Here is a 24573-nt window from a genome sequence, read left to right on the forward strand (position 1 = left end):
GCCGCAGAAGGAGAAATATTCCTGTCTCCCAAAGCCGAGAGAGCGTTGAGCATGCATGTGCCGGGTCTATATCAGAGCCAGCAGAGACGCACCGAAAGTCCAGAGCACCCAATCAACCCTGACCATCCCCGCCAACAGAGCAGCGGCGCTCGAGGTTGCTGCTGTAGAACTTGCTGTGTTCGTCGCAGTCGATGAAGGCGTCGCAGAGGGTGTTCCAGACGCCGTTGTGTTCGTCGTGTTCATCTGTTCCAGCGGCACCATGACAGCGTCGAGGACGTGCGCAAGGCCGTTGTGAGTCCTAATCCACTCTTATCAGCAAGGGTAAGTGGAGTGAGGTTGAGATGGGGGGGATTTACAAGACATTTGCATCGATGACTCTGGCGTTGTTGAACCAGATGGTTCGGTTGCCGTCGCGCTCCTCGACACGCACGCGAACAGTGAGGTTTTGTAGCGTCTTGATTTCTTGCCCGTCGGTCAGGAAGTCGCTGTATGCGGTTTCCGACAAGGCGTGATACAGCAGTACGTCCTGAAGGGCTGAGATGTTCAGGGTGATGTCCGGATTTCCTGCGGCTTGGAAAGCTGCGTTGCTAGGACACAGACAGGTGATGTTCTTTGTGCTATCGACGGACGCCCAGAGCGATGTCCGGTTCACGGCGCTATCGAGACTGGCGAGGCCGGCGCTGCGAATGGTCTTTTCGCACGTCGTAGGCAGTGTCAACAGGCCGTCGACAATGTGGAAGCGACCTCCATCCCAGGTACCCTGGTCCGCGTCTAGTGTCTCGAGACTGACGATCGATGCCAGACCTGAGCGTACGCCTGCATTCTCGGGCTGTGAGGATTGCCGACTCATGAGTTTGAAGCGGTTGGGAGATGATGCTTGGCCGGCACTTTGGATGAATACAACCTGCCCCCTTGCTCTCTCAAGCCCACCATATTTGGCTGCCAAGCTCACACCAGTGCTTCGGTTGTTGTTTAGCGAGTCCCGAAGCATGGTCGGAGCTGTGATACCTTTGCCTCCACTGCTGGTGAAGTTGTCTCTACTCAAGTCGGACACAAGTGTGTGGTATTGCACAATTTGTAAGAGATCCGTTGGGCTAACATCGAACAAGGAGACCTGATGCTGATTGTAGTATGCTGTAAAGGCATTATTACTTGGGGCAAGAAACGTGACAGGATAGTTCGAGGTATTGCCGAAATACAAAGCTGCGAATGCTTCGTTGTTCCGGTAGAAAGTGGTGAAGTTCGACAACTCCGGGACCTTTGATAGAGCCTCGAGAAGTGTCTGCGCATACGCCCCGCCCAGTGCAGTTCCGAGAAGCAAGAGATGGCGGAGCATGTTGGTCGTCAAAGGAGCGGTGTTAGCCAATCGTAAGAACAGTGACCTGCGGTGTGAAATGGAGAGGAGAGGTTCTTGAGATAGGCACTGGAACCGACCAGAAGATAACACCAGGCATTATAACTCGCGATGGCCACACAACCCCACCTGAGCTGACACCCAGCCTACAACTCTGCATCGCGAGGTGAGAAATGAGGTCAATTGTACAAGGATTGCGCAGCCAGCTTGCTGGGGAAAGCGAACGCCACCATCCTAAAAACACCATCTCGCATTGTTGGGCATGACAGCACAAGGCTGAAGATAGCAGAAGGACGAGGCTGAGGATCGAGACTACGTTTTCGATACTCCAAGGCCTACCTCAATTGGTGGAAGCAGTCGCGGGCAGAGCCACCAACACCATCATCTTTGATGGAGACAAAGAGAACTCCACGATTGGTGTTCGAGCTGTAACATGCTTCATCTAAGACGCACAGTCAGCAATCCTCGAGATATCGGTATTGTGGGATAGTGGGAGCTCGAAGTAGGAGTCGAGGTTGGCGGAGTTGACTGAAGACCTCCGAGATCGCCAAGGCTGACGTAGCGAATCGCGTGAATGTGGGCGTGGCCTCTGTTGAACCCAAACAATCATCCACGGCTATGTGTAGCCACACAGACAGCTGACAGTCGCTCCAACCTGACGTCTCAGGAACATGTCGGTCCTTCAGAGGTTGCAGAAGCTGTCAGAGTTGCATTGCATGCTCCTCGCCGTCCAATATGCTACCGAATCGAACATCGACGCTCTACGAGCATTGACAGCGCTGCGCGAACCCGACCTGTCACTAGGCCTGATGCTGAACATTCTCCTCACATACCTGCCAGAAGGAGCCGAGCCGAAGACATACGTTGAGTACCTGAACGAGCTTGTGACCAACGCGCGGCATCCTGGCGACGACCCCGCGGCCCATTTGGACATTGCTGCGGTCGAGGCACTGTCCAAACCACAGGCCAAGAAGCGAAGAAAAGAAATAGATCTCTTGCCGCTTGTGCACCCCCAGTACGATGCAGAGCTCGAGCTCGACTCCGTCACCCACTTCCTGATTCACCGCGCGCATCGCATCGACGCCCAAACTGGCCTGCTCGATCTCGTGCCTCAGCTCATCGTGTCATTCCTCGGCCACTCCGAGTACCTCCGTACGTGGTTCATATCGACCGTTCTGCCGTTGCTGCGCGTCAGCTACGAATACTACCCACAGAGTGGTAAATTATCCTTGGACGAGTTCGCTGCATTGAGGGGAAAGCGCGCGATAGACTTTCATTTCTCGAACCTTCGCGCCTCAAGGAAGACAGGAGCAGACACACAAAATGCGGCACGAGACCTCAGAGGCATCGTCTCGCCATGGATATGCGGAGCCAACGACCGAAAGAGACGAAAGATCTCGAGCGGCAACCGCAGGGCATCAACAGCAGGAGAGTCCACAAAAGAGTCAGACGACTGGGACTGCTTGTTCCAGTGGCTCTTGCGCACTTCAAAGGACGACCTGCCTCTGGTCACTGCAGCTATTACTGAGTGGGACGGGCCCGAGGACATGGATCTAGGTGGCTTTGAAGAAGGCCGTGATTACGTGGATGAGGAAACACAACGTCGCTTGGAGATCAAGTACGCGCAGACAGCGCTCTCGTGCCTATACATGGTCGATGCGAGCGATGTTGGATCACTGCAAACAGCTCATACCCTGCTCACGCGGGTATGCGACCTTCTGCATTACGATCCACCACCAGACCTCAACATCGGTGTGGAGTCGCTGCCAGCATACGATCTCAGAATTCCGATCCTGCAAGACGCCACGTCCTCCCTGATCCAAGAGGATCGCCTCCTCGAATCTGACAACGACATCACGAAACCGGAGCAAGGAACCTTCCGGATAATCGAGCTTATCCTCTTCTCAGCATGTGTCTTATCGAGCTTACAGCACCCCGCTTCTCCTCGGGCAGTCGCCAAGATGTCTTTACAGGATGACTATTCCGGGCAATCTTTGCTGCTCCAGAAAGTGCTGCACACCCTGACGAGCGGCCCAAAGAAGGACAGCGATCAATGGCGGACCATCAGATCTAAACTACTCTGGTTGTGGAACTGGGGAACGGATGCTCACGACAACGATCGTCACGGTCAAGGCATCTTCGGCATGCTTGAGAAAACGACGATCGAAACGGATATCCTGAAATCACTCATCGAGGGCAACCACTTCCCACTTGCAGTGCAAATTTACATCAAGCCAGCGTTCAGTGAAACCCCTCTTCTGCTTTCTGAAGTAGAGAAGGTTGTACTTTCGGCCGCTTTGCATCACTACGACAATGCTAGCAACGGCAACCGCAACAGAGGTGGCATGAAACGCTGCACGGAGATCGTTGCTGCATTTGCTCCTCACTTCCCTGAATCTTCACGCTTTCAACGAATACATGCATTGCTCTCAGCGACGCATGCAATGTCCTTTTACTCGTTGATGCTTCAGCACGGCGTACCTTTTCAGCCCGTCAGCATCAGGGTCAGCTCTGATCCTCTATCGCTCATACAAAAACTACTTTCGCAGAACTTCGGCAGTTACACCAAACTGGATGATTTAATCTCGATAGGTCAGAACCTGGTTGTGTCGATGCCATCGACCATCATGGACGATACCAAAGACGCCGGCCCGCTCGATGCGATAACAGTCGAAAACAAGAAAGCGGCTGCTGAACGTCGGGTGATTGGCATGGCTATTGATGCTTCCTTAGAGGAAGGCGACTTCGAGACAGCATATTCTTACGTTGTGAACCGCCTGACTCCATCTGCGACACAGTCACCAGCCGCTTCGACATCGTCACAGCGCTTCTCATTCGATTCCAATGCCTCCGCAAAGCAATTCGTTGATGCAGAAGATGTCGCCTGGCGTGCAGCCCTTCGTGCCGGCCGCTACAGCCCTCCACTATCTTCGTCTACAACCTGGTCCCATGCAACGGCTGCACGACCCGATATACGCCGACTTGAGCAACGAATGGAGCTGCTGTCACAGGCTCTTCTTCTAGCCCCACCGAATCATCTCGAAGAAGTGCTCAACGTATGGCAGCAATGCGAAACCGAGATGACCGAGTTTCTCGCGCAAGAGGGCGAGGCCGAAGAGCGCTTTAACGACGCCGCCGACCGAAAGCTACCTGGCGCTTTCGACATGGGAGCAATTCCTACAGTACAGCCGCGTCGCGAAGTCGGACGAGGGGCCGTTGAGGAGTCTCCTATGGGTTTGTTCGATGTGGCCCGAGGCGCAGCCGCTGCTTTCTCCAAGAGCGCGTTCCCGCTACGTAGTAACACGCAGGCTTCATCGAGGCCCGAATCGCGAAATGCCGCCCGTGTCAGCATGGACCTGAGCGACTCAGATAGCATGCATGGGCACGAAGAGCGCGTCAGGACAAGGGATCTGCTCGCCAACACGGCTTCCGGCGCGCTGCAGTCGGGTCTCGGCTGGGTATTGGGTACGTTTCGAGCACTTGCGTGATACTCGTTGAATGTTTGCTAATATTGTGCAGGTGCCAAATCAACGAACGACCAGAATAGATAGGCTCCCACCCGTGATATACGCAATATACCCTTTGGCATGAATCGACCGCTGAACCATTGCTGTACACTCGGTCCCTGTTCATACACTTGATTAGACTCATCTACCTACACTACACCACACCTATCAACGTCACATTGCTCACCACCATTACCACCACCACCACCACCACCCTCTTCTCAGCCGCTTTAAACCCATCCATCCTTCGCTACCGCGCAACACCCCCTCCCTACGCTCACATGTCGCAAGCGAAACAAAGGACTGCCAATCTCGCAATTCAACGTCAAGCTAACACCACCACATCATCGCTACCGAGTAGACAGAGTAAGAAACCACGACTACGCTTTGCAGAAACCCATTTACGGAGATTTGCTAACCACCTCGGGCTTCGCTGGAGAAGCCTGGATTGGGATTCGGGCATGCTATGCAACTTTTTTGTTGGTGGCGCGAAGGATGTGAGGGAGTGCATGGAGAGGGATGGAGGGTTATGTGGGGGTTGATGGGCTCTGGCGTGTGAATGGTTGAGTTGTTGGCTATGTGTGTGGTGGTGTGGATTGAGGCGTGCGTGGTGGTTAAGGTGTATACGCGTGGTTGTGAGGACGGAGTTGCTGACGAGGTAAAAGGATTGGAAAGGTTAAGCTCGTCAGGTTGGCGGCGAGGAAGCGGGTTTCGAGACATCACAGAATAAGCAGTGAGAGTCAGGTGGATGGTTTCATCAGTCCATTCCTTGCATCGATGCCGTGGCAATCGATGCTGTCTATCTTCCTTTGCAACCCGTCACACAGTTGTCCAGATCCCTCCACATTCGTTCCTCATCAGTCAAGATGTGCACAAATAGTCGTCGAGAAGCGGGTCGTCGATACAGCGGGGTGTTGTAAGGCGTCTGGCGACACGCTTATTGCTCGGTCTGGAAGTAGTTGAGGAGGATGGAGCGCTCCTGCGACTCCTCACCCCAGTCCTTGACGACAACGCAAGAGCAGTTGACGACCTTGCGGGGGTTACCCTCACGGTCGATCTGGCCTGTTGGAGTTTGTTAGTCCTTGTCCTTTGTTCCGCCGTCTCAGGGATGGTGCAACGTACAGAGACCAGCCCACTCGCCGAGCTGCTTGCCATCGGGGACCTTGATGAGAGGGATCTTGTGCTCAGAGCAGAGCGCGACAACGAGCTTCTTGTAGGCCTCCTCCTCGCAAGCCTCGTTGAGGACGCACATGTGAGCCTGGCGGCGGTCGAGGGCCTTGGAGGCCTCGCGCAGACCGCGGGCAAGACCGTCGTGGATGAGCGAGAGCTTCAGCACGCCCTTGAGAGCCTCAAGGACGGACATCTGGCCCGAGCCGGTCGAGGCATCGGCGCTGACTTCGACCTCGGCGGCCGCGGAAACCTGGGACTTGGTATCGTCTTCTCCGTCCGACTGCTGGTGTGTTAGCCGTTACGTCCGTTCTGAGATGCATGGCGGGGCATGATCGCGCGTTGCAGGCTGCAACGTGTCGCGATTGCATGTGGCGATGCATCGGCGCGGTGAGTCGTACCATGATTGCTTTGATCTATCGGGGTTCCTCGAAGAGTGTTTGGTGTAGATAGAGGAGAAGGAAGATTCGCTTGAAAGTTCGAATCAATATTGCGCGGCTTGCCAGCGTCGTGGGAGCGGCTAGCCCCGAAGCGAATGGTCGGTGCGCTAGGGAATCTTGGCACGTCATCACACATGGCACGTCCTTGCTGCTCCCTCACACAAGACTGTGTATGAGCTTGGAGAAAACTCGGAATCCTTGTCTACAGGTGCCGCATAGTAGGCGGCATACGGTGGCTTGGATCTAGATGTATCTATTGGGGGTGGACAATGTCCGTACACACATACTACCCTTTATATCCAACACGATGAGATGCAATAGATCGCTAATGAACAACTGCAAGACAATCGGCAAGTGACAACTGTGAGTGCCAGAGACTCAAGTCGAAATCAGACATCCCTAACATTCCTGACCGGAATCTCCGTCTCCACCATTTCCAACCCGCTTAGGCTCGGGTACCGCTTACTAAACGCGTCCACGTCCCACTCATCTCCCCCTGCTGCATCGCCTGCAATGGCTGGGAGTGGCTTGTCTCTGATATTTACACCCCGCAGTGAAGCAGGTTTGGTGGGCGAGCCTTGGGCAGACGGTGGGTTGGCTGATCCGCCTGTCTGCAGGGCTCTAGGCTTGGGTGCACGTGGTGGTGGGCCGGAGGGGGCGCGCAGGCTGATCGTCGGTGGTGCGGAAGAGGACGGTGCAGGAGGTGGCAGGTTGGATCGGCCGGAAGGCTTAGGGTATGCAAGATCCTGAGATTGCTGTGGTCCACCAACAGTAATGGGTTTGCGCGCGACAGGAGGTGGGCGCATGCCGCTCTGGTCCTCAGGCCTGACAGGTAGTGGCTTTCCAGTGTCTGTGTACTTGCCGTATCCCGCCGCGCTGCGATTAACTGGGGCTGGCTTGCTACTTTCATCGAGGAGGTTCTTGACGCGATTTTGTATGGTCGATGCCTTCGAGGGAGCCCTTGGCTTGCCTTGTGCCTGCGAAGCGACTCGTTGCTTGTACTCGGCTGCAGCAGCCTCAACTCGTCGCTCTTCCTCGCTTAGCCTGCGCCTCTCCAGCTCTCTGCGAACCTCGGGCGGCAAGTCTTGTGTCTCATCGATCGGGCCACGGTCGTCATCGGTAGGAGCCAGTGAAGCGACTGAGCCTGCAATCGGGGTGAGGTCACGATGGCTCGAAGGGAAGTCTTGACGTTGTTCGACTGGCGACATGACCGGCTCTGGACGCTCGTGCTCAGGCGTCTTGTTGTTCGTCTCGAAGCGGCGGAATGCGTCTCCAAATCTTCCTTTGACAATGTTCTTTGTGTTGCTTGTTATCGATGACAGGCTACTGAGTCGGGCATGTTTGGACTGGGAACTGCTGCGGCGGTGTTTGTGCTTCTGGTTGGGGTCCCCTTCGATTCGACGAAGGAAGTCTACACTGGACCTAACATTCCTAGCATCTGGTTCCGCGTCAGAGTCGTCAATTGCGTTAGATGTGGTGCGTCGTATCAGCGAGGGCGCATCGAAATTTCGACCAGGTGCCGACTCTCGCTCCCTAAGGAAGTCCAGGTTCGACTCGACATGCATGCTAGCTGGCCGAGCGTTGGAATTTGCGGATCTAGAACGATCGATGGTGTGTCCAATGTCTAGTTGAGAAGGGCGTTGGCTTTCGAGGGACGGCCTAGACGATGCAGGTGACTTGGGAATGCTCATAGTCGACATGTGAGACCTCGATCTCGAATCCAAGGACGGCCTTGCAGGCAATACAAACTCGGATGGCTTCAACGAAGGACTGCCTTGTGACTTCTCAAAAGTTCGTGGCTGACTTTGTGTTCGGTTATGATGACCGGAAAGTGGGACTTTCCATATCGGTCGCTTATTGACGACCGGGTATGCTTGTGCGGGTGGTCCAGGAGATGGTGCAGGGGATGTCTGCACACCAGTGGAAACCATATTACTATGTTTCGGCACCGGCTGTTGAATCGCCGAGTTGGATGTGCGAGGACTATCGCTTGCCTCGTAAGGCTTTGTCTTCTTGACGGAAGCAGTTCTCGAGACAGTTGTTGACGGTGCCTTGGATGACGGTTTGGTTCCGGGTGCTGAGTCCGTCTTGGAGGCAGGGGGAAGAGCAAAAGCATCGTCAGCGAGGGCGTCGGTGACACGCTTGTTCAGTGGTGCACTAGACGTTGGAGATTGACCAAACTCGAATTTCTGACCGCGGTCATGGAGCAGTGAAAATTCGTCCAGAGAAGGAAAACGCGAGGCGAGTTCGTCTGCAGCCGCACGTCGAACCTGGACATCTTGGCTGTCCAGAGCGGCAAATGGGTCTGAAGCTGTGCCTCGCATCGGAGATGGGCTCGGCTTTGCTGCCGGTGGTTGCTGGGCCGGTGCAGTAGGCCTACCTCTCCTCATTGGTGTAATGTCCGGGATGTGTTGTACTTTTTGCATAGGTGCAACTTTCTGGATGCCTATCACTGGCGGTGGGGAGGATACTTGAGGTTCTGTTGGTGGTAGCTGTTGATTTCGTCGCGCCTCAGACTGTGTACGTTCAGAGTATATCTTCGAGAGGTCAGTGCCTGTCTTGAGGACGGGAATCTTCTACATACGTCTTTGATCGGACACGCTCTGTTCCGCATAGCACACGTCTCAGCGACTACCTGGTAGATGTTGGGCCGTTGCTGTGGGCTTTCTCGCAACATCCAGCCTGCTTGCAGTCAGCTTGTGTCGAATGCTGTGATGGCGAGCTCTTACCTATCAGCTTCTTTATCCTGTCCGAGAAGTGGGGGTAGTGCGGATATTTGAAGCTCGCATTCAAGATAGCCATCTGCCCCACCTCCTCGAAGGGTGTCGTGTAATAACAGAGCTTGTACAGCAGCACACCCAATGCCCAAATATCACTCTTCTCGTCTATTGGCTGTTTTCGATAGACGTCGATCATCTCGGGGCTTCGGTATTGCAGGGTGGTGTGCCGTTGTACGTCGTCCTCGATCAGCCGTCCCTCGGCGGCTGTGGTGGCAGCAGGCCTTGGCGGTGCAGTGGATCCAAAGTCACACAGCTTGTATATCTTGTTGGCTCCGACGCTTGTGATCAGGACGTTCTCCACCTTGAGATCTCGGTGCAGCAGCGGCGGCTTGAGGTAGTGCATCGTCGCAACACCCTCGGCAACATCAGAGAAGATGTGCAGAATCTCGGGTTCGGTGAGTCGGTGTTGCAGCCGGGTGTTCATAAAGTCGATCAGGCCTCCGCCCGAACAAAACTCCATGAGGAGGAAGACTTCGTAGCCCTCACCCTTCAGTTGGGAGGCATGCGAGTCGAAGTAGGTGACAATCTTGTGGTGCCCCTTTAGCTTCTTCATCGTCTCTACTTCTGTCCGCATGTTGGCCAGCGCCTCCTTGTCTGCGCAGGCCACGCGCTTCAGGACGGCAATCTCTGGGGTGCGCTCATCGGCCTTGGGTACGCGGACCAGGTAGACGTGTGCGAAGCCACCCTCGGAGAGATACCTCTCAATGGTAACGCGGTGGCCGCCGACTTGGACTTTGGTGCCCGGCGCAAAGGTACCCGGCGGAGCATTGGACACGGCAACAGGGGCTGGGGCGCGGTATGCGGCCTGCTGGGGCATGGAATGGGCGGTGGAGGGGGCATGGCGAGCGGAGGACATGCTGGGCGGTGTGGGAGCCTGCTGCGGTGCAGTGCGGTGCAGGAACAGCAGGCGTTCTATAGGCGGTGCATGGAAGAGGAGTGGAGAATGCGATGGTCAGGCCTCAGGTACAATGAGCATGCGGGTTGTGTCGTGTTCAGTGTTCAGGACCCAGGTCGAGGTGATGATGGCCAGGGTCCATGTTCACACGGTGCCCTCGGTGGTCACAAGCAAAGCCAGCTTACAACGTCACAACATGGATCTCAGGAGAGGGCATTGGCTGCACTTGGGTAGTGCGTGGGAGCGCCTGAGATGATCACCTATGGTATTCGCATGCCGGGAGCTGACGCACTACGGCCTGAGCGTTGCTCAGGGAGCTACCCTTTCATCAGTTTGTGGCTGGTGCGGTTCGCGCCACACCTCGAGCGTCTGCATTGGCTCCTCCGATTGGCTCCTTCCCATGGCACGCTTGAGACAACACGTTCGCAGCAGAGTCGAGGCCGAGACTGTCCAGCAATGCGGGTCTTTCTGTGCTTTGGTATTGCTCTATCGTCTCAAGGTGTCTGAGATCAACATCCCACCGTCTCGAGTTGCCGTGGAACTCGCTTACCCAGTCAGGCTCTCGTGTGTGTAGCACTCTTGAAATAGCGGTCTGGTGCGGTGGCCCTCGAGCGGCCTTGGACAGGTGCAGATACCCGAGAGAGACTTTCAGTGTAGCCCTCAGATTCAGATCTACCCTCTAGAGCCAACGGCGGGTTTGTGTCTGGACCTTGCTTGCTAGCGTTGGTTGACAGTGTGGTTGCGAACAACGTGCTCTGGGCAAACAACCATGGTTTTGATGGGCAAGCACCAGAAGGCCTTCTGCCCTCCATCTCAAAGCTACGGCTTCTTGCAGCGCTGTTCTCAAGAAGCCCTTGGGCACCATATAGGCCTGTGACCCCGCAGTGAGGCGACAGCTTGGGCAACCACAGCAACACTACAGCCATGGAGCTTGGCCAATGCGAGCATCACGGGGCACGGTGATGCGCGGCCTCTGCCGTACATGACGCTTCGAGTCGGTGGTGAAGAGGCCATGGTACCGATGCTAGGCACAGAAAGGCCTCCATAAAGCAGGATGATACGCGACCATGGTAGTTCGTGGCGAGGGCTAGGAGCTCGCGGTGTTGGTTGGTGTTGGATCCCAAACAGCAGGCTCCAAGCGGTTAATGCGAACAGGGTTGCCTGCACGGCGGTCGCGGCCACGACAGACAACAGAGCGCTGCTTACCGCACGCTTCTTGTTATATCAATCCTCTTTCCCCCCCTGCTACCCCCTCCTATCTCCTAGGAAAGCGCGCCTGTCATCCCTACGCCTCCCCATCTCCTCATCTCCACCGTTGCGTTTGCGTTTGCGTTTGCGTCTGCGTCTGAGTGTCGTGCTGCCGCATGAAGCGCCGTCCCGCGTCATAACACTAGCGAGCGTCCCTTCAGCCCTACCGTCCCCTCATCGCCCGTGCAAGAGCGCGTCCCTGGATCGACGCCCCTCCTTTCACTCTCTGCTCGACGGCTTGTGTTTGGCGTCACAGGCAGCCGCACCGTTGTTTACAGCTAGAGCTAGGCCGGGCCGCTTGCCTAGTGAACCCTGGGACCGCCGCACTGCCGCGTCGCCGCATCGCCGCATCGCCGCATCGCCGCATCGTCTGCCCAAGCCAACACCAGCTGGGAACCAACCTCTACCCTGTGCACCCCGCGCTTCCACCCACGCCCCCACTCCACGCCGGACGAGACCCTGTACACGGCGCGCCTTCCACCTCAGCCACGACACACCCTGGAAGCCCTCACGATGGCGCGCTCCCGCAGACAGAACCGAGACGAGAGCGCTTCCCGTTCCGACACCTCCGCATCCACCTCGCCCGAGCGCGGCTTCGACGATGACAAAGACTCGATCATGCTGCAGTCAAACGACTCACTGTCCTCACTGGCGCCCTCTGTATCCCCCGACTCCGACGACGACGCCCGCCGGCGCGCCATCGAGGAGCAGAACCGCATCTCCCCTGTTTCACGACTACCCGCCGAGCTCATGATCGCCGTGTTCGCGAAGCTCGCCTCCCCTGCCGACCTCAAGAATTGCATGCTGGTCTCGAAGGACTGGTCGAGAAACGCGGTTGGACTGCTGTGGCACAGGCCGTCGACTAACAAGTGGTCCAGCGTCAAGAGCGTGATCCGCACAATCAGGACCGCAGACAGCTTCTTCGATTACAGCAGTCTCATCAAGCGTCTCAACTTGTCTGCACTAGGGAGCGAGGTCAGCGATGGCACACTCGGGCCACTGCACAACTGCAAGCGTATAGAGCGATTGACACTTACCAACTGTACCAAGCTCACCGATCTGAGCCTTGTCGCCATGCTGGAGGACAACCGCAGTCTCTTGGCCCTGGACGTTACGGGCGTAGATTCTATCAGCGATCAGACCATGTACGCTTTGGCCAAGAATGCAATACGGCTGCAGGGCCTAAACATCACAAACTGTAAAAAGGTTACGGACCAGTCGCTAGAGGCCGTAGCGAAGAGCTGCAAGCACCTCAAGAGACTCAAGCTCAACGGGTGCTCCCAGCTCAGTGACAAATGCATAATAGCATTTGCTCTACATTGCCGATATATCCTTGAGATCGACCTTCATGACTGCAAAAACCTCGAAGACGACTCAATCACCACTCTGATAACGGAGGGGTCCCATCTGCGAGAGCTTCGACTGGCCCACTGTTGGAAGATCACCGACCAGGCATTTCTTCGTCTTCCCACTGAAGCAACCTACGAGAGTCTGCGTATTCTGGATCTGACAGACTGCGGCGAGCTGCAGGATCATGGCGTCCAGAGGATAGTCGGTGCTGCCCCAAGATTACGCAACCTGGTCCTTGCCAAATGCCGCAATATAACAGACCGAGCGGTGATGGCCATCACACGCTTAGGCAAAAATCTGCATTACATCCATCTGGGCCACTGCTCGCGAATCACCGACACGGGCGTTGCGCAACTGGTCAAGCTATGCAACCGAATCCGCTATATCGATCTGGCCTGCTGCACGAACCTTACAGATGCCTCCATCACGCAACTGGCTTCTCTTCCGAAACTCAAGCGGATAGGGTTGGTCAAGTGCGCAGCAATTACCGATCGCAGTATACTGGCCTTGGCGAAGCCAAAGCAGATGGGCTCTAGTGGACCCATACAGCCTAGTGTACTGGAGAGAGTCCACTTGAGTTACTGCACCAACCTCACCCTACAGGGCATCCATGCACTGCTGAACAATTGCCCGCGTCTTACTCATTTGAGTCTGACTGGCGTGCAAGCCTTCCTCCGCGACGATCTTCTTGTTTACTGCCGCGAGGCGCCGCCAGGTAAGAACCATCAATTACACTCGAGAACGGAACACGATATTGATATCATTCTAGAGTTCAATGAACACCAGCGCGATGTCTTTTGTGTCTTTAGCGGCGTAGGCGTCCAGCGCCTCCGCCAATTCCTCAACACCGACCACGACCACCAAAACCGCCGGGCTTCCTTCTCCGACAACGAGGGGACCATGTACGAGGATGGCGATGAACCCGACGTAATCCTCAATGTCACCGCTCAGGCTAACGGCATGGCGATAGATGAGGATGAGGATCTCGGTGACAGTGAGATGCTGGGTCAGGACTAGCACTCTTGAACAAGTGCTTCGGCGACGTTGTGTTGCAACGCAATTGGCCTTTCGGCCCTCTCTTCATTTGCATATATGGCGGCGTTTTTTCCATCATCTTTACCGTCCTTCACCTCTTAGCGGCATGGAGTACATTTGTTCACGGGCTACTTGACGGGGCAAATTCGATACCCTTTTTATGTCTTTTGGTAGTTGCGCAGCGCTAGTTTTTATGTGTCTGAATGGCGTTATCGCAAGAATCCCATGTCATGTCAGTGCGCACAGTGCCTCAGCATTCACCAGCCCTTGCGCACACACATACTGATCAGCAAGCTGGTTCAACCGTACAAGGTCCTGGTTCGATCTATCTCGCCTTGCTTGATAAGTAAGAGGCAGTCTCTTTCACGGGGCAGAACGCATTAGTCCTTGCTTGAAATGGAAGGGTTCGGATAAAGCATTCTCTCCATTCTTACTCTAGCAATCATGTCTAAAGGCCTCGTAGTGGTCGTTTTACAAGAGACTTGCATGGTTGGAGGGATCGTGTGGTCTTCAGTGAATTTTTTGACATTGAGATCACTGAGTGCCTCGAACCCTGAGTGCCTCCCAACGTCTCTCTCTCTCTCTCTCTCTCGCGAGACAGGTAAGTGAGCTTAGTCCATTCGCTCGTCGACAAACAAGCTCACACACAGATTTGGAAACGCGTACGCATCTAACTCCTACCATATCCAACCTCACTTCAACAGCCCACACATGCACCTGCAGTCTGGTACGGGACACATAGCGTGTCTGGCGAACCAATCGCGCGCGTGATGGCCGTGGAAACCGTGTGTGCAGTTCATGCAAAACACCATCAGTCTGCTCTCGAGATCCTCGCCCTTGAGCGTCTCTGCGCCGCCGGGCTTGGTGGGATCCGGGCTGCCGAGCCACATCATGCAGAGTCCGCAGCGCGGCATCTGTGCGCCGCAGTTGGGACACGCGAGGGCGGGTGAGGTGGTCGAGTGTTTGCCTGCGCCTCCGGGTTTGGCGTGGAGGAGCGCGGATTTGGGGTTCGAGGGGTGCTGCGCGTGGTACGGTGCGCCTGTGACGGGGACGAGTCTTGAATGTGCGCCGCGCGGTTCCTTGCGCAGCGCGAGGTTTTGCTGGCATTGTGCGCATCGGATTGCGATGCTGGGCTGGGTCGGTTTGTTCCTTGCGCTACCGTCGCGCGTTACGCTGCGAGTGTTGTGTTCTTTTGTGTAGCGTGTGCGCTGCAAAAAGGTGCGCCAGACTTGCATTTGCTCCAGGTAGATGTCTTTCCAGAGGTACCAGCGCGGGTCTTGGATGTAGAGGGGGCAGGCGCGCGAGAGGAGAAGAACGGCAGTCTGCAGCTCAGATGGGTGTGCGGCAACGTGCACCTGTAGAAGGTCGAGGGCACGAGCTGTTAGACCCGTGAGTAGGAGCCCGGAGATCGAGCCGCTGTGAATGCAGTCTGTAGTCGTCGTGGAGAGAAACTGAGAGAGAGTTGTGTCAGGGAGGTATTTCAAGGCCACGGCAACGCGGTCAGGAAGACTAAGAGATGCCATATCTACTACGGCGGTCCAGTCAGCAGTAATGAAGTATGTCAGAAGCGATTTGAGGTAGGGGTCAGTTGTCATATCAGCCATCCAGGCACAGGCTTCGCGCTGTTCAGAAGGGACTCCTGAAGAAGGAGAGGCGCAGGCAATGACAGCGGCGAGTCCGATGTGGTCTTGCGGCAGTTTCCCTTGCTGTAGTGCAGCGCGGAGTAAGGACAGTGCGATGTCCTTGTGGCCTTGGAACACCGCGAGAACAACAGCTTTCAAGACCTCACCTTCGTGGATCAAGTTTTCACAGTTGTCCTGTACGCCCTTCTTGTCGAGTGGCCACCCACATAGACTCAGACACAGTTGCCTGTTTTCGGGCAAAGAAGTTTCGATCCCTTCGAACGGTGGAAATTCCTTGGCTTCGACGATCTCCTTAACTGCGTCTCGGAACATGTCTTGACTCTTCTTTGCGTCAGGGTCGATGCGGCGGTCGTCGTACATCTCCAGATCGTTGGCCCAGATGGACTCGATGCCGAGGTAGTTCAACTCGAGACCATTGCCTACCATGCCATCGCCCCAGGCGTGTGTATCCATGCGCTCAACAAAAGTCCATATGTCCATCAGCCATGGATCATTCGTCACAATGGCCTTGTTCTGCGCACACCCAAGAGAGTAGCCTTCTTGACAGCGTCGCTTGGATGTTGATAAGGACGTAAGATAGTCGGCAAGAGGTAATTTGACGTCAGGATACGCCAATCTCAAAATGTCTTCGCGGGTTCTTGTGATGTTGAGTTTTTCCAAGCTTTCAGATAAATCAGCAGGACCGAGATCACCCTTCCTGCTCAATGCCTCGTTCTGAATTTCCATAAGATCCTCCGCTACTGTGCCATGACTTTTCCTCGGTCTAGCGATCGTGGTGCGATCCTTGTAGATTTCCTCAAGAGCGCTTACGTTGATGCGCGGGGCTGGTGGTGGCACCTTCAACACTTCCACCTCCCGGTTTGCGTGCAATGCCAACGCACACTGCCCTTCCAGTGGGTTGCCGACGGTCATGAAATCGTAAGCCATGACCCGATCCTTTTGTTTCTGCGGGTGGTCCCTGCTATGCCAAGGGTAGCGCAAATAGTGCGAGACCTTCGCATAGTGTTGTGACGACCAAGCCCGAGCCATAGACGTGTCAGTCGACGACTTGAGCGTCTCCAGTCGATGCGAGTGCTGGGCGAGTTCCAAGATTTTGAACTCGCCTGTGTTTGCGAGGACGCCGAAAGTGCCTCTCTTCGTGCCTGAATATCTCAGGCTCCAGATGCTCGCCGGCTGGCTGTTATCGACTATAGGCTTGAACTCGAGCACTGCACCGACGTTGTCATTGCGTTGTTTCACCATTCGCTGATCCCACACAGTCACAGTAGGGTCACCTGTGGTCCCTGCCGAAAGAAAGTAGTTTTCGTCTAGTGGATCTATGGCGATGTTGTGTACTTGTTTCGTCTGTATATTGGTGATACCTTGTGTGCCAGAGTCTGAACAAGATTAGCATTATACAGCCAATGAACCTTGCTCAAGTTCGTCAAACCTACCTCGAAGATCGTACATCCGAACGTACTGCCTTTGAACGCCTGCAAGAAGCGTGTCTGGCTGACCAGTAAAGAACTTGATGCTGGAGACGGCCTCGGAGCTTGCAAGCCTCTTGTATGGCTCGTCCTTGCTTGTGAACCTGGCGTCGTTCATGTCGTAGATGTTGAGACAAACATCGTTTCTCACTCTGTCCAAGCCAGTAGCGAGGAGGTTTTTGTGACTGAAGGCAATCGAGTTACACTTCCTCTGGTGTCTGATGGGGAAGGCATGGAGGAAGTCACCCTCTGGCTTGTTAGGGTCCAACTGCACGATATGAGCTTCTCCAGATGCTGAACCAATGGCCACTACATCAGGGTCTTTCTTCGACCAGTCAAAGGCCGTGTAGTTGGGAAGTTTGTCGCGAATCAAGAGCTGTCGGTAGTTGACTTTCGACCCAGTAAAGCCCTCAATCTGGCACAAGCGAAGCCGGTTGCCAGCAACATCGATGATCAAAAAGCGTGGCTGCTGCTGAGTGGAGTGCGGCGACCATCTGATGGCGGCTTCCATTTTGTCAATCACCAGCTCCAGATGTCACCGTGATGAAAGTGCCCAGTACTAGCTCTTGCGGGCCGCATTGAACCTCATCTACGACTAGAAAAGAGGGACTGGCGACAGGGTAGTGGCATTGACATGGGTTCGAGTGCCTTCAGGGCAGCGAGTGGATACCCCCAGAAGAGTCAAGGGTGAATGAGACCGACGCGTGACATCAACCCTGTCGCTTTCGCGCTATCGATAAGAACGGTAAGTGCAGACCCGCCAAAACTTTCCTACTCGCGACCAGCCTGAACTTTTCCTACAGCGCTACGAACCTCATGACAGAACCTGCAGATATGTCTCAAAAACGCAAGCACGAAGAGGTTGCCGATATTGAAGCCGCCAACCCTGCGACGACGAAGAAGCCACGCTCTTTCCCCAACGCCAGCAAGACGAGGCACAAGCGCCCCAATGCCGCCAAAGACAAAGATTCCGACTATGGTGCCAGTGCCAATGCGCTCAAGAATCGGATACGTGATCTGAAGCGCCTACTCGCCCACGTTGACAATGTTCCCAAGCACAAGATGTCGGCGAGCTCGAGGATAGAGCGTGAGAGAGAGCTGGAGGCATGCGAGCATGAGCTGGAGGAGAAGACGACGAAAGCGAGAGAGAGCGAATACAGGAAGAAGATAATTGGGAAGTACCATCAGGTCAGGTTCTTCGGTAAGGCGTCTTGGAAGATGGTGCATCTGGACAACTGGCTAACCAACACAGACCGACAAAAGGCTACCCGCGTACTCAAGCGACTCAAGAAGGAGCTCGCAGCAGCCAAAGACGACGAGGAGAAAATTGCATTGCAGAAGAAGCTACACAATGCCGAGGTCGACGTTAACTACGCCATTTCGTACCCGCTTATGAAGCCCTACTCGTCACTCTACCCTACAGCCAAGAAAGCCAAATCTAAAATCGCCGAGACTGACGACAGCGACGAAGCCAAGGCCAAGCCTGAAGAGATCGACGGGCCCAAGGGCGACATCATGGTGTGGAAGATGGTTGAGCAAGCTATGGAAGAAGGCACACTTGAGGCATTGCGCAACAGCAAGAGCAGAGAAGACATACCAGGCGCACCGCCAAAGAAGGGCAAGCCTGCAAAGGCAAACGCTACAAAGGACGCGCAGCCCAAGAAGACATACCCGCCACTTGTTGTGCCCGCCAACCGACGCGAGGCAAGAGCTGCGGCGAGAGAAGCGGAGGACGAGGACAGCGACGGAGGGTTCTTCGAGTAGAAAGAATCTGGATCATCGAGCATTTCGAGTAAAAGCAGCGACATCGTATGCATTATATACCCCGCGACACGGCCTGGTCGCTCGCAAACAAACATTTCTTCCCATACACTGTAACCATGCGAGGAACCGTCATGACGAAGGGAAGCGGATGAAAAACACCAACCAAGCTGAACAACCAACCCCCGATGCAAGCCAAGGAGCCGAGAATCTTCCAGCTTCCAACCCAACTCAGTGACCATAGATCCTTACAGGGTGCGCCTCCGTGTTCAGCACCCACTTATTGCTCCCCGACCTACTAACCTGCCACTCAGCGTCATCATCCACTTGAATAAGATAGCTATACTTGAGCACCTCAGCAAACCAAAAGCTCTCCATCATATCCTCAAACCCGCCTCCCCGCGCAGCAGTGACGTCTCGGATTGTGCTGTACCCACTACCAACGCGTGTCGTGGCATTGATGGCTACAAACGCGTCCCACGCCCATTCCTGATACTTCTTGTCGCCCGTGGCGCGGTAGGCGTAGTAGTAGCTTTCGATGACTTCCGGGCGGAGCTGGTAGCCGGGGCTGAGGATGTAGAAGCCATTTTGGATGAAGAAACTACGCTGGCCCGCGGGGATCGTGTTGGGGTCCCAGCCGAAGACTTCCGGTCCGATGTGTGTCGTTGTTGTGGCGTATGTCTCGTGGCATCCGTTTACGAGGGAGAGGCCGTACTGCAGGTACTTTGGTGAGTTGAGGACTTGGCCGCCCAGGATGAAGTTGCCGCCGTGGAAGCACGCGAGGTGCTGGCTCACGAGCTGGCGCTCTGTGCCGTTGAACGTGGCGACGAAGGTCAGGTCCGGACGTGTCAGCGGGTGGCTCGTCAGATAGCCGATTGTGGAATCTGCGGCTAGGATCCAGCGGTCGAGCAGGACTTGGTACCGCGCTGGGTCATAGATGTACATTTTGAGCAGGTACTCGTAGAAGGAGTCCGCGCCACCTATCCAGCCACCCTGCGCGTCGAGGAACTGGCCAGTCAGCGGGCTGATGTTCATGCCCAATAGACCGGGAAAGGGCTCCGAGGCTGCGGGGGAGGGGTGGATAAGGTACGACTCTGCGCGCTCGACCAGAGCTGCGTACGTCCTGTTTCCCGTGAGGTCGGCCAGCCGCACCCATTCCATGATGAGAGTGCCGACTGTTGCAAGGCCATTCGGTCCAACAGAGACACTGCGCGTGGAAAAATCGAGATCGTTCCAGGGTACACCCGTGGGCGTTTCGAACGCGTAGCTCAAGTTGTTGGCGAGATGGACGGATTGCTCGAGGAGGGCTTTTACGTTTGCCGGATCGTCTGCCAGGTGGGCCAAGGGGCCGGAAAGAAAGTCGTAGCCCGAGAGCATGCCACCTAGGTACCGGATTGTGGTCTCAAAGAGGGAGACTGATGTCTCTGTCGTGGACCAGTCGATGGTAGGGATGTACGAGATGATCTGGTTGACAATCTCTTTCTCGCCCATGACGAGTGCTGTGCTGAGTGCATCAGCGGCCGAAGCACCCCATCCATTACTAGAGAAGAATCAGTGATATATCATACGCTTGGCGTGAAGCCGTGTTTACCGTGAGTTGCCAAAACTATTCGTGACTGGCAACAGTTCATCGTTGGGAAACGCGTATGTGTAATATCCCGCCCAGCTCAGCCTGAACGTGTCGACAACGGCCTGTGCTCTGTTTGCTGAGAGTGAATAGTACTGTCGTTTCTCTTGGGCAACATGTGATTGCTCCTGATGGGACTCTGCGGGAAGAGCCCAGACAAACGAAGGAACTACGGCGCTGAGCGCCAAAGCGTTGAGAAGAACCATTACAAGCTGTCCTCACAACCGGACGAACTGGTCAACGAGCCTTTATGGATGTGGAGACCAGCACGAGAGGAATGCTTGGTTGGTCCTTACCTTATACAAAAGCTCATCTGAGTCAAGGGCAGGGTCCTATGCAGTAATGCGAGCCACTATATACACCGGCCTAACCCCATCTTGAACCTCAGCAGGGAACTCGTCTTGTCATTATGAGACCATGATACCTACCTGCACACATGCACCAAGCCGTCAATTCCCATGCTGTGCTTGCGACCACCAGGAGGATGGTTATCGTCAGCCAATCATGATCAGTCGTTCCGAGCGGATGGTAGAGCATGTGCTAGCGTCGCGTGATTGCATTTCGGTTGAGGAAGGTGTGAAGCCGAAGCAACGGTGTTGTCATACAAGGCGCGTGTGGCCAATATCTTGTGGCCTCACCTAGCGTGCGCTGTCGATCAGTGTGCTTTTAGAGACGCTGAGGGTCCTCACAGATGTGTTCAAATCTTGGGGCGACGTCAGTTTACCTACCTGAGCATGCTGTTAGTCAGATACTAGCAATCGCATCGACTATACAAAGGGCATCGGACTCTTAAGCAGTGCGGCTATCCGGAGAATGCTTGGCTGTGTTCATGTCAAAGTCGTAAGGGGAAGCCAGTCGGGACGATTGCGTGCCTGACCACATGCACCCTTGGATGTGGGGAGAAAAGGGCCGTGCTCTGATCTTCGCAGCCTTCCGCTATCTTACTTGCACTTCGAGCTATCGACATGTGATGAGTTCACCTGGAGAGCTGTTAGCTGGCTAGACGATCGGTCATCGAACTCGTTTCATTCGTCTATGATGTCCAACTCCGTCCGCAGCTCCGCGGCACACACGATTATGTTGGCTCTGACCAGTCGACCTGCTCTGATACCGGACCTACACTGCTTGCATAGCTGAGCTTGAGTCTTAGCCTGAGCCTCGCTGGAGGGGGCTGTATTGTTTGTCAGCGCTCATTTCATGTTGTTTCTAGGAACCAACTTACCCCATTGACCGATGTGACTCGCATTTGTTGTGTTGCATCTTGTCCCGCATCTAGTTCCCCTGTACTGATAGGCTGCAGCTGCAGTTTCTGGCTCTTCGGAACGGCGGCTTGCAGATTGACTGCAGATAGCTGCCCAACCCCTCCTGTGTTCCGGAAACGCGCGAGCAGCTGCACCGCGTTGGCGTCACGCTTGAGCTGGAAGGTGATTGCGAGATCGTTCTTATTGTACACGGGGTGCGCAGGTGGTCCAGAAGCCACTGAAGGTGTTGAAGTCTGAGGCGGCGGTGATGACATGCCTCCAAGACCGCCAAGTAAGTCCATTGACGCTGCTTGTGGAGGCGGCCGTGACTGCGCAGGTGCCGGTGAACTTGATGGGCCGCTGTTGAACAAATCCATGATGTTCGCAACATTGGACTGGGGTGTAGCGGACGCCGTCTGGGTAGGCGGTGAAGATGCGGATGGCCCGCCTCCACCGAGAATGTCTGCCAGAAGATCTTGGTTTTGCTGGGACCCACTGGTTGCGCCGTTCGTTTCCGGTACGCCAGAGTCGCCCATGAGATCGAGGAGTAGATCCTCTGTCGCTGCCTGTGCAGGCTTCTTCTTGCTGACGATCTTGGACTGCCGCTTCTTGGTAGCCTCACCCAGCACGCGTTGCTCCTCGCGGATCTCAGGAGGTGGCATCTTCTCAAGAACACCTCTTCTAATCGAGTCATATCCAAACAGGTTGCCATACTCGGCAGCGCGCTGTTGAGTCTCGACGTCGAGGTTGGAGCCGTATCTTTGCAGCAGTCTGCGCAGGCGCTCAATCTGAGCTGGCTCACTAAGTCGCGTTGTCAACTTCATCGAAGCTGTGATGATGTACTGCTGAACAATGAGCCCGGCGTAGCTGCTGTTCAGGATGGTCTCGAAAAGATCGACAACATCGCTCTCCTTCACTTCCTTGACAAGTTCCTCCTCTTCGTACTGGCCGCCTCTTAACAGCGCATCTCCGTATTCTCCAATAACCCAAGAACCTGCTAAAGTCAATCCCTCCTGAGTGATGTCTTCTGTCAGCGCCGCGTAGAGCTTCTGTACGGAGTAGGTCTGGAGATCCGTCGTTGTCGCAATTAATCGAACGAATGATGACAGAATCTGCTCCTTGACATAGTTGCCAGCCTAGGTCTGTGCATCAGCATTGGTACGGTCGAGAGCTTTATGGTACCTACAAGTTTCAGCACCCGTAACATGGTGTCGACGTGCCATCTTTTGTTCGGGGCGAACCTGTCCGCAGCGATTCCAATCTGTGACGTCATGACGGGTTTGAACTCGTTGTCGGCAACCTCGAGGAAAGCAAGCAGTTCGCGAATCAGTACGCGCACGTTGCTCTCATTGATCAAAGTGAAGCTGAGGTCGAGCGCACGTCTCCGGATACTGATATCAGGGTCGCGTAGGCAGTCCAAGATGGTGTTTCGGTGTCGTTGAACAGCGTTGGGTTCGACTGCGACAACCTTGTTCAATGTGTTGAGGGCAACATATCTGATGTTGTTATCCCTGTTCGACAGGAACTTTCCGAGAATGTTCACACCAAGCACACGGAGACCTGAATCGGCCTCGATGTCAAGGATGGTAAGTACGGCCTCATACAGGATGGAATTTCCAACATTCTTCGAAGAGTCTGTGTTTGTGGCGACCTGCTAGCGTCAGACACGGCCAAACTCTTGCATTCGGCGGACATACCTGGGCGAGGATATCGTTGATCTGCTCGCTGACCTGAGCGTCGCCGCGTGCAAGGACTCGCAGTAATTGCAGGATCTTGCACTGCACGAATGGGTCCGTGATGCCTGTTACGTCGTGTTCAGGCGCATATCCTGAGGAAGAAAGGCCCTTCAGGATCTTTACGAGAGCCGGTACTTGTGGCTTGAACAGGTCCTTGATGCCGTTTTCATCATCCTCTGCCTCATCTGCCTCACACAGACTTGTGACCAATGTGAGACCGCACAGTAGGACGCCGTGGTTGCGATCTTGCAACAGCAACTTGGCCTTGTCTAGGAAATGCTCCTGGAGATCGGGCACCTTTCTGCATATCCTCATGGCGCACAGGGCGGCCTTCCGGCGAATGTAAGGGTTTGCGCTTGCTATTATCGTCTCGACTTCGGGGAACAGGTCTCGAGCCATTTCGACGGAGGCAATGTTACCGAGGGTGCAGAGGGCGAGACCGACAGTGTACTGGTTGGCGTGGTTCAGATCACTGCGCGGGCGTCAGTTTCCATGGCTGTGCAGCACGACGGGATAGCGCACTTCTTCAGCGAGTTGGTGACCAGTGTCAGGACCTCTTGGTTCTCGTCCAACAGCAGCATGGTGCCTAGGTAGCCGAGGCGCTTGTCTGCGAAGCGCGGGGATGCCAGCAGCTTCAGACATTCAATCTGTCCGAAGTGTGTTCTCTCACCCAGCGTGAAGAGGTACAAGAGCTTGGCGACATTGTTTCTCCTGCCTGACTGTGAGCATGTGCCCCTCGTGCAGCGGCAGTAGCAGCAGCGGCAGCATTGCAACACACCTCACGTTGGAGTCGTGGCTCTCTTCCCTGAAACTGGCGCGGATGGCTGCACTCTCCTTCTGCACGACGGCGCGCTCGTCGGCAATCGTCTTCGCGGCTCGCACATTCCGAATGAATTGCTTGACTAGACATCCTTAGCATGCGTGCATAGCTGGGCTCTTTGATGCTTGGCGTACGAGAGGTCATGGTGACGGTCGCTGGGACCCCACCCCAGGAATCGTCGAGAGGAGAACCGAGTGGTCGCGGGCGGTAGCTGAGCGTGCGGGGCGTGGGGGTGCTGTCGCTGTGATGAGAGGGAAAGCGGGTGTTTGCGCTGCTGGCTGCGATTCGAGGTTCGAGGTGTACGGCAAGGTAAGCCTTACAGCCAGCGAGCCAGGGTTCGCGCGGAACGGAGAAACGACGTTCGTGTCCCCTGCCTCGTCTCTGGAACTTGGGAGCTAGTCAGGCTGGGCTGGCTTTGGTAGACAACCTCTACTAGACAGACGAGTAGGAACCCGCTACGATCTTTGCATAAAACCAACAACTGCCCAGCCCTTGCCGGGCACC

General features: G+C 55.2%; 9 protein-coding genes across 9 annotated transcripts, besides 6 other annotated features; 3 read left to right on the forward strand and 6 right to left on the reverse strand.

Annotated features, from left to right (window-relative positions):
* Positions 1-66: 66 nt before the first annotated feature.
* Positions 67-1336, reverse strand: EKO05_0003471 (uncharacterized protein; the record flags this gene model as incomplete). The annotated part of the gene is made up of 2 exons (XM_038938664.1): positions 67-298; positions 357-1336. 2 exons carry the CDS (start codon positions 1334-1336, stop codon positions 67-69), a joined length of 1212 nt encoding a protein of 403 aa, XP_038800799.1.
* Positions 1337-2025: 689 nt separating this feature from the next.
* Positions 2026-4905, forward strand: EKO05_0003472 (uncharacterized protein; the record flags this gene model as incomplete). Its single annotated transcript, XM_038938670.1, has 2 exons — positions 2026-4819; positions 4874-4905. The coding sequence occupies 2 exons, from the start codon at positions 2026-2028 to the stop codon at positions 4903-4905; spliced, it is 2826 nt and encodes a 941-aa protein (XP_038800798.1).
* Positions 4906-5044: 139 nt separating this feature from the next.
* Positions 5045-5075: a tandem repeat.
* A 722-nt stretch (positions 5076-5797) lies between these two features.
* Positions 5798-6431, reverse strand: EKO05_0003473 (40S ribosomal protein S12; the record flags this gene model as incomplete). The annotated part of the gene is made up of 3 exons (XM_059636169.1): positions 5798-5922; positions 5983-6310; positions 6429-6431. 3 exons carry the CDS (start codon positions 6429-6431, stop codon positions 5798-5800), a joined length of 456 nt encoding a protein of 151 aa, XP_059492152.1.
* A 425-nt stretch (positions 6432-6856) lies between these two features.
* Positions 6857-10103, reverse strand: EKO05_0003474 (Non-specific serine/threonine protein kinase; the record flags this gene model as incomplete). The annotated part of the gene is made up of 3 exons (XM_038938384.1): positions 6857-9004; positions 9052-9149; positions 9197-10103. 3 exons carry the CDS (start codon positions 10101-10103, stop codon positions 6857-6859), a joined length of 3153 nt encoding a protein of 1050 aa, XP_038800796.1.
* A 1354-nt stretch (positions 10104-11457) lies between these two features.
* Positions 11458-11487: a tandem repeat.
* Positions 11488-11709: 222 nt separating this feature from the next.
* Positions 11710-11759: a tandem repeat.
* A 144-nt stretch (positions 11760-11903) lies between these two features.
* Positions 11904-13757, forward strand: EKO05_0003475 (SCF ubiquitin ligase complex subunit; the record flags this gene model as incomplete). The annotated part of the gene is made up of 2 exons (XM_059636170.1): positions 11904-13455; positions 13510-13757. The coding sequence occupies 2 exons, from the start codon at positions 11904-11906 to the stop codon at positions 13755-13757; spliced, it is 1800 nt and encodes a 599-aa protein (XP_059492153.1).
* Positions 12058-12086: a tandem repeat.
* Positions 13758-14345: 588 nt separating the features above from the next.
* Positions 14346-14367: a tandem repeat.
* Positions 14368-14467: 100 nt separating this feature from the next.
* Positions 14468-17395, reverse strand: EKO05_0003476 (uncharacterized protein; the record flags this gene model as incomplete). The annotated part of the gene is made up of 2 exons (XM_038938477.1): positions 14468-16794; positions 16852-17395. 2 exons carry the CDS (start codon positions 17393-17395, stop codon positions 14468-14470), a joined length of 2871 nt encoding a protein of 956 aa, XP_038800794.1.
* A 323-nt stretch (positions 17396-17718) lies between these two features.
* Positions 17719-18648, forward strand: EKO05_0003477 (uncharacterized protein; the record flags this gene model as incomplete). The annotated part of the gene is made up of 2 exons (XM_059636171.1): positions 17719-18085; positions 18137-18648. 2 exons carry the CDS (start codon positions 17719-17721, stop codon positions 18646-18648), a joined length of 879 nt encoding a protein of 292 aa, XP_059492154.1.
* A 228-nt stretch (positions 18649-18876) lies between these two features.
* EKO05_0003478 (Mannosyl-oligosaccharide 1,2-alpha-mannosidase) lies at positions 18877-20478 on the reverse strand (the record flags this gene model as incomplete). Its single annotated transcript, XM_038938456.1, has 2 exons — positions 18877-20185; positions 20237-20478. The coding sequence occupies 2 exons, from the start codon at positions 20476-20478 to the stop codon at positions 18877-18879; spliced, it is 1551 nt and encodes a 516-aa protein (XP_038800792.1).
* An 869-nt stretch (positions 20479-21347) lies between these two features.
* Positions 21348-24213, reverse strand: EKO05_0003479 (clathrin associated protein complex large subunit; the record flags this gene model as incomplete). Its single annotated transcript, XM_038938328.1, has 7 exons — positions 21348-21443; positions 21495-22649; positions 22700-23164; positions 23211-23721; positions 23772-23960; positions 24028-24151; positions 24204-24213. The coding sequence occupies 7 exons, from the start codon at positions 24211-24213 to the stop codon at positions 21348-21350; spliced, it is 2550 nt and encodes an 849-aa protein (XP_038800791.1).
* Positions 23990-24016: a tandem repeat.
* Positions 24214-24573: the final 360 nt, after the last annotated feature.

This window comes from Ascochyta rabiei, chromosome 5 (assembly GCF_004011695.2).
Source record: "Ascochyta rabiei chromosome 5, complete sequence".
Classification (NCBI taxonomy): Eukaryota; Fungi; Ascomycota; class Dothideomycetes; order Pleosporales; family Didymellaceae; genus Ascochyta; species Ascochyta rabiei.